Source organism: Hemibagrus wyckioides, linkage group LG18 (genome assembly GCF_019097595.1).
Source record: "Hemibagrus wyckioides isolate EC202008001 linkage group LG18, SWU_Hwy_1.0, whole genome shotgun sequence".
Taxonomy (NCBI): Eukaryota; Metazoa; Chordata; class Actinopteri; order Siluriformes; family Bagridae; genus Hemibagrus; species Hemibagrus wyckioides.
In genome coordinates, this window is record NC_080727.1 from 16,614,229 (window position 1) to 16,625,677 (window position 11,449).

Sequence of the window (11,449 nt, forward strand, 5' to 3'; positions counted from 1 at the left end):
ACCATTAATGCAGAAATCTCTTCATTTTCTAATTAAATAATTCATAATAATCGAAAACCTTAACCAGTAAGAGTTCCTGTATGACTGTTTGGCTTTCCAAAGCATTTACCAGTCACAATCACTTTCTTTTCGCGCATCACTCATTATAATTTGCTCTGCACTTTATAAAACATACGAAATCCTTTCATCACCCCACCAGCCACATGGCACTCGCTTACATCCATGATGCTGCAGTCTGATAGCCAGCTGGTCCACTCAGAGAGCCACGGTGCGGCACAGGAGGCACTTATCTTTAACACACATCAGGAAGCCTGAGATGGAGGAAATGGCAATTAACAGACCACTGGGCTGAGCTCCAATTCATACCAGCAAGCCAGGATTATTTAGAGAGAGAGAGAGAGAGAGAGAGATAGTAGCCACAGCAGCTCGTGATTACTGTACTGGAGAGAAGATGATTAAAAATTAAATGGGAAGCTTTTCACTGGAGGTTACACGTTCATTTGTCTGCTTGTGTTACATCAAAGATTGAGAAAGGGTTTGGCACGAAATAGTAAGAGGTGTAAGAAACGTCTTCTCATGCAAAAAGTGCACTCTAACTAGACAGATCCAAGCATTTAAAGTCAGGGTAAGTGATTTTCCTCTTTAATTTATTAAACAGTTGTATAACGGTGTTGAAAGTGCACTTTACTGACACCTAGTGGCTGAGTGTAGTGAAGCGTTTAACTGAAATAATTTTTTTTACGTTACCTGCATACGTAAGGAATGAGACACAGCAATCTGAGCTGTAATATGACATCATACTGTGACCCTATACGGTTTGACAGGAAGTTTATTACACATAACAGCACACCCCAGTGTTTTACTCCTCTTATCCCTCAGCAAGAGGAAAGTTTGTTCCTGTTTTCTCTTACATTATAGCAGCTATAAACATTCCTTCCCTCACCAGCCTCTCTTTTGTTTCTCTTTAGGTTAAGAAGATCGTTCCCGAGAAACCCCAAAGAAGTGCAAACTCCTCAGTCTTGAAGCTGTCAGAAAACTTAGTGACACAGCATTGACACTGGAGACTTATCTCATTTATTTTATTTTTTATTTTAAAAAGTCCATATTTTTTATTAACAGGACTACACCAATTTCATATATTAGATATTGTCAAGAATTATTTTTACTACTCCACTCCTGGGAACCAAATAATTATCTCCCAATTTTTTTGACCAATTTCCCCAAAGTAAATCTCAGAACCAGAAACGAAACCCTGCTGCAGTTATGAGCTTCTTAAATGGAGCAATCTCAAATAAATTGCCTAAAAATCATAGAACAGAATCTGATCAGTCCTCTCAGAGGAGAAATGTATAAATCTGTGACATAGGGGTCAGGAAGAAAGAACACGCTGAACAAGAGCAGGTAATGAGTCCAATTTATCTCCATTTCAGCTGCACTTCACTGTAATCACTGACAATTTCTCTGATTTATTCTCTCCTTCTTTATGCCTCCATCAAGACCTGTTGAAAAAAAAATCACAACTTACCATCTGCTCGCTTCTTTCATTCAAAGCTACAACCAGCCTCTAAAACCTTGGAGACAGATCTCATCATTCAAGTAGCCAGGGGCAGGATGGGGCATGATGGGGCGAGATGGGGCATGATGGGGCATAACACGATGTGTCAGGGTGTGTCAGGGTGTGACACACACTCCTCCTCACACACACACACACACACACACACTCTCTTCCTCACATACACACACATACCCCTCATACACACACCCTTACTCACTCCTCTCACACACACAGTCTCACTCACTCTTCTCACACACACCCCTCACACACACAGCCTCACTCACTCCTCTCACACACATACACATCCCTCACACACAAAAAAATCACAACTTACCATCTGCTCACTTCTTTCATTCAAAGCTACAACCAGCCTCTAAAACCTTGCAGACAGATCTCAGCACTGAAGTAGTCAGGGGCATGATAGGGCAAGATGGGGTGTGATGGGGTGTGATGGGGCATGATGGGGCGTAACAGGATGTGTCAGGGTGTGACACCCTTACTCACTCCTCTCACACACACCCCTCACACACACAGCCTCACTCACTCCTCACACACACATACACACTCCTCACACACATACACACCCCTCACACACACACACACTCCAGCATGGTAACAGCTTAACACCATCTCATCGTTGATTATTTGCTTCACCCTCAATGTGTTTTATTCATTACATTTTCAGCTCGAGTCACAGAGCTCAATGTTGCAGACGTGTGTGTGAACTGAAAGCAGGTGTGAACGTCTCCAATGTGAAAATGAATGCATCGACCCTGAAGCAGATATGGTTCCTGTGTAACTCCTAATAATGCACTTCATTTCAGCCGAACTGTCTAGTCTTAGTTAGCATAGCACCGTCTGCCAAAGCAATTCTGCCTGCTATTATACTTTGGCCAATTCTCCTGAGAGGTAATTAATCTTCTGAGGAGCAGCGAGCTGACTGAGGGAATTCTGGCCACCTGGGGGTTTGATGTTATTGGTTTATTCCTGTGTACGAACATGATTTGTTTAGATTTGGGTTCTCAGGAAGACGAGAAGCTGCTTTATACAGATGCTATACTTTGTCTAAACAGATCTTTATATAAAAATCTCAGATTAGACAGATAAAGTGTTAAATACAGAAACAGATATGAATAACAGGAGCATTATTCGTTTTTTTTTAAGAAATCATTTGAGAAAGGTTCACATCAACACCAGATACATGTGCCACCTGACTGACGAAAAAAAAACAAAAAACAGGCTAGAGATATTTACTTTCACATGGAGTAGAAAGTAAATGAAGGCAGGGTTGCCAGGTATTAACGAAACTCCCACCACAGCTGCAATGCAACAAAGGCACAAAAAGCACTTCATTTCTAATTTATGAAGCTGACGTAATACGCTCTGTGTGTCTCTGCTGACGTTCTCCAAAATTAATCATTTAATTAATTTGAAAATAATGAACTTCTCATAATGAAATGGTGTTTAAAGGACTTAGTTTTAACTCACAGCAACACTGTGTCCAGTTTTGTTGTAGATTCTGATGTCTGATTTTTTCTGGAATGAAAAAACTGAAGCAAATCTGATCAGTTATTATTATTGATTCCTATTAGTTTTTTTTATTGTTAATAAACGGCATTTAGTAAAGAGCTTGCTGTTGTTAAAGATGGATCTATCAGTCATGTAATAAATAGAAAGCTTTCCAGAAACTTCCAATGTTTGGAAGAGCTGAATAAAATGAGAAATAACATTCTTCAAATTTCTATATGTTCTTCAAATTTGTGAATGAAAACTGAGGTTTTTTTTCCCCCACAGCAGCACTGTTTAATTTAATTTAATTTAATTTAATTTAATTTAATTTAATTTAATTTAATTTGATTTGATTTGATTTGATTTGATTTGATTTGATTTGATTTGATTTGATTTAATTTAATTTAATTTAATTTAATTTAATTTAATTTATTTTGCTTTATTTTATTTTATTTTATTTTATTTTATTTTATTTTACATTACTTTACTTTACTTTACTTTACTTTACTTTATTTTATTTTATTTTATTTTATTTTATTTTATTATATTTTATTTTATTTTATTTTCAGTATTTCCAGGGAATATTTATGAGGGTTGATATAAAAGTACCTTCTGCTCTGGGTCATGATCACATAGATTATTTTGAGCACTTGAATTGAGTGAAAATGATGTACCAAATAAAAATATTACAACAAACCAAATAGATTTTTAATCCTATTACTACACAAATTGTTTTAATAGCTGATTATTTTCCTCATTTTAATCGTTAATTTCTAGAAATAAACAAAAGGATTTGAAAATAAAATAAGAAAATGTAAATCTTAAAAACAGTAAAAAATATACCATGAATGAAATCTTTTTCTTGAAATCCGTTTTGTTCTTATAAAGAGAAATAGTGGATTATCTTGCCTAGATTGAAAATGTTCTCATTTGCATAGACGTCTGAGATTCACTTTACAGTCTCACACACGTTCAGCTTCAGCTCGATTTCCAGATCAGCATGAAGCTGTGCAGCAATCAGCAAAGATTCAGAAAGGACAGGACACCTGCAGAAATCCAGGCGAGGCAGAATTTCTCTCACTTTTAGCTCTGAAACATAACAGATTCATGGTCCAGTTGGAAAGCAGTGAGTCTTTTTATCTCCAAAAAATCTTATATTGTTATATTATGTCCTGGTTCCATCAACTCTGACCTCGAACTAGTGAGTTTCTAATCTCCAGTTCTAAAAGCTGATCATTTGTTTTATCCCCAATCTTCAACCTTCCTACATCTCCTCTGCACATCATACACACATGCAATTAAATCGAATCATTTTAATTTCATTAGAAAGACTTTTTACAAGATTTTATGTAACTTTAACCTTGATGTAACTTGTCTGTAATATAGTAAGAAAATGATGAGGTATAAAAATGAGCTGTGTGTTTACTGTAGCAGATGCAATCCACATGAAAATAAACAAATATCATCCATCCATCCATTTTCTATACCCGCTTTATTCCTAATTAGGGTCACAGGGATCTGCTGGAGCCTATCCCAGCACACACTGGGTGAAAGGCAGGGGTACATCCTGGACAGGTCAGCAGTCCATCACAGGGCCACACATATAGACAGAGAACCACACACACACACTCACACTCACTCCTATGGGCAATTTAGAATTACCAATCAACCTCATTTAGAAATCAAATTTATCTGTTTACTTTCTGATATTTTAGATTAGGTTGCCAAAAGAAGTGTGTGTGTGTGTGTGTGTGTGTTTAGTCTCCAGCAGTCAGTCATAATACTATATGTGTCAGATGGATGATTTGTGTCCTGCTCGTCCTTACATCCCTAATCGTTCTTGTGATTTTTGTGTCTCGAAGCTGCCTGAGAGCAGCGTCTAATTATCTCCCGCTATCAGACACGAAGCGCAGACCGAAGACGTCTCGAATTACACGTTGGATATGTTAATGCTAATCTACATCCTTTAATTGAAGGCAACAACAGATTTATTCACTATTAAGTACTATTTTGATTACAAGGATTAATTGATGGTAATTAGTCGAGACAGCGCAGTGAACAAACGCTGATTAACAGGAAGTGACAGGAAAAGGAATAATTTAGTTCACATCTGTAATGTGCTTGAATAAGCAATTCATAAACGCAGCATAGCTCATTGTATTCCGAGGTTTGTTTTTTGCATAGTCTATATCTTACTTCATCATCCATCTGGTTTTATATTGTGTAAATGCTTAGAGGAACCAGAGGATCTGCCCTCTTTCCACACACTCACTGTGATTGACAGGAGAGAGAGTGTATGCTCAAAAACATGAGCGAAAAGAATTCATCTCACCAATCCTGCAAAAATCTTCTCTTTCAGTTCCTGTAGATTCTCAGTGGATCCGGTGATCCACTTGTTTTATGTTTTAATTTCTCTTTATTAAGCTACTTGATAAAATGAGTTACTTGCAGCCTCGCTTCTTTCCTCTCACTGTTGTTTTTTCCCCTTCAAAAACTCCTACCTCTTTTCAATTCCCACCAACCATGAGGACCAGGCCACGCCCTAATACAGCTCAGCTAATAAAATAAGAAAATAAAGCAGGTGAATGAACCTAATGGTAAAGAACAAATCCTTACAGTTTGCATTCACATTTTTATCCCCTATTTTCTCTTCAGCTTCGTTGCCTTTTTGTGGACATTTATTTATTCTTAACAATTTCAATAAATAATAAAAAAAATAAAAATAAATAAATAAATAAATAAATAAATAAATAATATTTTTAAAAATAATAAATAATACAAAAATAATACAAAATAAAATAAATAAATAAATAAATAATTTAAAAAAATAATTAATCCATATCCTCTGTGATGTCATCAAACTCATCACTGGTTAATATTTAAAGCTTTTCCTTCTTTATGTTTCTCCCAAAGGAAAATATCAAGATACACAAAGTGAAATATGAAATTAAATATTTGAATTAATTAAATAAATTATTTTTTAAAAACCCTCTATAGCAGGTTGTGCAGTTTAACAGCTGACCAAATGAACTAAAACCGCTTCATACCACATTCTGCCTCAATAACAGTAGTATTTAATGAAGAATTAATATTTAATTATAACGGATTTTGACATCGAACGTGAGGTTTAGAAAACATAGAACACGTTAGTCTGATGCTAAAAATAAAGCTATGTACATAAACAGAGTTAGTGAAATTGCTCAACAAGTGAAAAATCCTCAGCCGAACGCACACCATTCCGCAAATCTATAATCTCACGACTGTAAATAATCTCTAATTCTTTTATGTTCCTGATATTAAATTAAATATCTACGTATGGATAAAGGAATCCCCTGCCTTTCGCCCTATGTGCTCTGGGATAGGCTCCAGCAGACCCCCGTGACCCTAATTAGGAATAAGCGGGTATAGACAATGGATGGATGGATAGATGGATGGATGGATGGATGGATACAGGAATTAAAGACTTGCACACCGATTATCAGATCAGATTTGTTGTAAATAAATAAAAAAAAGTGCTGATTCATTTTCAGCCTCTGATAATAAACTAATAGACTTAGATTAGCTTTAGAGTCACAGCTTCTAATGGACAGATGAGGGGGAAAAACTGAACATTGAAATAGATGCTGAAAGAAAAAACATCTACACTCAGATCTAACCAGAACAAGCAACCAGAAGTAATGAATCTGAATGGAAAAATAAAGTAAATAAGAAAAAATCTGAGCAGTGGATCTGTGTCTCAGGTGAGCAGGTTGGTCAGATTTCATGTTCGATGAAACCGAGTCTGCTGGAATAAAGGAATATAAACTGATGACACATTATCTACTCTTGAGAGCTAAAGTTGTTGTTTTTCGACAGCTAAATGCACCTTTTTTTTACGGCATGACAGGATGGTTGGAGCTCTTCTTCTTCTTCTTCTTGAGGAATGAATGTAATTCCCACTGTACAGCAAAAAGCTCAGGGTTTAATGAAATGCCACAGATGTGAATAAACACAACTAAACACTGTTAGATGTCAGAGCTCTGATTTAAACTTTCCTGAGGTGAGAATCTTTCAATATACAACATCTCTGTGGTCGTATAAAAAGAACACAGACATAAAAGACTGTATTTTATTTATCGGACAAATAACCGATCACATCCCATAAAACGATCATCGCATTGGGAAAGGTGACTCTAGCAGAAAAACAAGGCAAATATTTTAGGTCAAGGGTTTTTGAGACTTAACTGAATATTTTGAATGCTTATTTTATGACCAAAAAAAGTTTCTAATAATCTGATACTGCATTAAATAAACCCTGACAGGTCCTTTCCGCAGGGTTTTCTATAGCCTGCTAATGCACTCTTCCACTCTCATCACAGTTATAAACATTATCCCTGGTCAGAACCACACGTCTCGTAAATCCAGATCTCCGTCCATCATATCTGTCCTGGTTATTTGTTAGAACTGTGCAGTGTGTAAATGTTTAGTGGACGCAGGACTGACACGGCTCTAATCCGTGCGGATCGCAGGCGGGGCAGCGCAACTCTCGGATGGACTCGTTGAAGCGGTTGGCCAACATGGACAGCTTACTGCCGTGGCAACGAGAACACGGGGCTGAACCCGAACCTCCGCACTGCTCACAGCCGCCTGCCTCCTGCAGGGTGAAGGACATGAAGAGAAATCACACAGGGAAAGACAAGGTGACTCCACAAATCCACATCTCTACAATAGCATTAGGGTTTTACTGATTAATCTCCTGACTTTGAGAAGAAGAAGCTCGTGATATTGGAGCAAATTAAGAACAGATGCTCACAGGAAAGTAAATAAAGCAAATTATAAGTAAGTATGTTTATATTAAGTGTGTTTATAGATCCAAAATTAATTTGAAATCCAATATTTCATGTCTGACAGATCTGATCTTAACTCGTCTCAAACACTTTCATATGTCTCCAGATAAAACGAATGCAGCTTCAGTCACAAGGCTTCATTTTTAGAAAAGTAGGAAATAAGCAACCAATCAGCAGCCATGAGTTTGATTCAGCCGATTTGTGCAATTATTAAAGGCGCCGCAGTGTTTAATGATCAAATATCGTTAGCGGATTAAGGAACAGATCAGAATAAAAACTGATTTTTTTATTAGTATTATTATTATTTCAGTTAAGAAGGGAAATGGGTGACTGAAGAAATCAGATTGTTTATGTGTTGAATTATGTGAACTCTTTAAGAGACTGGACAAAAATGTCTGTTGTGGTGATGGAGGGAGTTTCATAATGAGTTATTAGACAGCAGATCCATTGGTTGTATGAACAGGTACACAGCACCTACACAGTATACTATACACATGTTTTGTGTCACACAAGAGTCATAAAGATTTATAGACGAACAAAACCTAGCCATTACATTATCAGCCTTTATAACGATCGGTCAGTGGAGTCTCAGGGGTTAAATCATATCGGAAAGAGATTTGGAATGGACCAATACCTTTGTCTTTCAAGTTCAGATGTGATTTGTTTTGTTTTATATATAATTTTTTTGGTTATTTGTTTAAAGGCGGCCTGTGACTGTACCTGTGGTCCTATCATCCTGCCTATGATCCACAGAGAACATAATTAGTCACTTTGTCTAAGTGGGAGGAGCATACACTCTCTCTCTCCTGTCAATCACAGTGACACTAGCCAATCATGTGCAGTCATGTATGTGGAAGAGGGCGGATCGCTTTCCTCTGAGTGTGTTATTCTGCCCTGTGATACAGCAGGAACAGAAGACTGTAGCTGGTGTCTGTCATGTGATTTGGGGACAGAATCAAATCAGCGAAAAACTAGGACAAAAATAATCACCTCTTCCTTAGGAGCAGGATGTCGTTCCTCCTTACGGACACTTTTTGTCCTGTGTCTCCCTTTAGATCTGGATTCGCGGCCTGGAGAACCCTCTCGTCCTTCTCCTTGGGCGTGACGGTGTCTTACACTGCTCTCTGCTTTTTTACTAGGAGATCTGATGATCTTCAGGTTGCTGGTGTAGATGATGATCTTTTCGAAGTCTAAAACCGGCGCCTGAAGGAACCAAGCAAGTATAGACACAAAGCACATTATTAATAAACGGTATAAAAGGAAACCAGTTACGCCACAAAAGGCTTTTTGAATCTGTTGCTATAAATACTGAATGCCATGAATAAAAGACACAAAGCTCCTTAGAGAAAAACCAGACAAAGAATGCCTGTCACGATGAATTTGATTTGCTCCTCTGCAGAAGCACCACACAAGCACCACAGCACAACTTCATGACTGACACTGTAATAATCCCAAGCACAATTACATACAAAAGCCATTTTCTCAGCAGTCATCACTGACTATTCCTGCATTTTAATACATTTCACTTGTCTTGAACAATCTTAGTGTCAAAGAGGAGAAAAGCTCAAAAAGCTTAATCTTATATCCTAATCTTTTTAAATTCGTCTGCAGGTTGACGCTAATAAACGTAATTGAAGGTTTTGATCACTGCTGTGGACACACATTGAGAGAACTCACAAATAAATCTGTTTAAAAGGTTGTAGGATGTTTTGGAGACGTCATGTATATGAACAGATTACAAAAAAAAAAACCTTTTATATCCATGAGAAACATCAATTATGTAACACTAGAGGAAGAGGAGGAAAGTGCTAAGGATTATGTTGCTAACACACACACACACACACACAAATGCTCAATGAAACGCTGTACCGTCTCTGTGTGTTCAGAACTCACTTTTTCACCTTGTTGATCAGTAGATGTTAAAGGTGTGAAGCCGCTCACTGCTCGGTACACGTTAATGCGCTGGGCTATAAGACCTGTGGGAACATCCCCATCCTGACCCTGGACCTCCTCGAAGCTGCACAACTGCTCCACGTCCAGGTGCTGAGGGATCTTTGTGTGCATGAAGCTGTGAGGATATTTCTCCTCAGGACTATCCAGTTCCTGGCCGTCTTCATACACGTGTTTCAGTACGCGGCCGCTGTACGACGAGGCCAGCTTGAACCTCACCTTCCTCGGCTTGCTCTCGTGCCTCGGCCCTGTCTTCTTCAAGCTCTCCTCCATGTTTCCTCAGCGGTTATTTTTGATGTTATACTCCTGGCTTGAGAAGCGCAAACCCCCTGCCATGGACGCTCGCAGTCTGGTGTAGAGAGTCGTTCATTCTTCACCGGCTGCTGAATTATTCAGCACTTCAGCTCAGGTGCAGAACAACAAGAGACGGAAACTGAGACCTTCTGCTTTCATCAAATAATCATGCTTGAAGTATCGCAGCAGGAACGTTTCAGTCTCCTGAAGCACATTTCTCTTATTCCATGTGGGTTTTAGACTTTTAGGATGCGGCTCTGTGAAGTTTAGCGTCAGCAGTTATGGTACTTCTTTCTTTTTTAGCCGTTTCATGCTTCGTAGGTTTTCCGCACGGTTTAAGCGTTAAAGCTGAAGCAACAATCTAACAAACAGCGCATTAGCCTGGATGTATTTCAACATCAATCTGGTAATTATCGCCGCAGATGACTGTTATTTCGTTCAACAACCTAGCAAGTTATTTTGTCTCTTTTTTGTGTGTGTGGGTTTATTGTGAACTCAGCCGTGTGTGAAATTGTTTTTCTTGCTTCTCGGTTAAAGGATCATTTGACGTGTCGAGCCTCCAGAAACGTCGGGTTAAATGATTATTAAAATACACGCATGCTTCATTTTATCTTTATCTGACTGTGTGTGTTCACTGGGAGTAATAATGAGTACGAGCATCTTTTTACTTTTTACTCTTTTACTCGCACAATAAATTCATTATTGACAAGAATATTTCATCAGAACACGAGAGACTTCATCTGCCTACGTTTGTTCTCCTGATTAAAAGATGTAATGGAGGTTAATTAACATTAGGCTTCAGGAAATATAAATCATTTAGCGCTGGAGTTTTGCGCAGTGAATCCAGTGGTTCATTTAGTTATAGAATTAATAGAATCTATTTTCTGGTGCAGGTCTTAAAGGTTTAAAAATAACTCAATCTGAGAGCATCCTGTGTAAGAAAGAGAACCAACACTACTGATTACTAAACCCCTCCCCTTATTATTATTATTATTATTATTTTACCTAAAAAGGCCTCTAATTTTTATTTCTGAAGCATCGCTGACAAAAATGAGATATTGAGAATGAAATATTATTGGATTTATGTCTTAAATCATCAGAGGAATGAAAAATATCTTGCTCTGCAGATTATGTTGAATATATCAGATCATTCGTACTGTAATGAAAACACGAGAAGGTCTCAGTTGAACAGAAGCGATGTGATGTGTCAGATTGCAAACGTGGCACAAAATTTCCACACACACACACACACAGAGAAAATATCTCACATTTCCAGAGTTCACTTGAGTGTAGTTGAACTCTACAGACTCAAATG

At 37.8% G+C, this 11,449-nt stretch overlaps 1 protein-coding gene across 1 annotated transcript; it reads right to left on the reverse strand.

Annotated features, from left to right (window-relative positions):
- Nucleotides 1–7,276: 7,276 nt before the first annotated feature.
- LOC131368650 (glutaredoxin domain-containing cysteine-rich protein 2) lies at nucleotides 7,277–10,180 on the reverse strand. Its single transcript, XM_058414667.1, has 3 exons — nucleotides 9,784–10,180; nucleotides 8,881–9,093; nucleotides 7,277–7,697 (listed from the first exon to the last, which is right to left on the reverse strand). Exons 1-3 carry the CDS (start codon nucleotides 10,111–10,113, stop codon nucleotides 7,527–7,529), a joined length of 714 nt encoding a protein of 237 aa, XP_058270650.1. The 5' UTR covers nucleotides 10,114–10,180; the 3' UTR covers nucleotides 7,277–7,526.
- Between the last annotated feature and the right edge of the window lie 1,269 nt (nucleotides 10,181–11,449).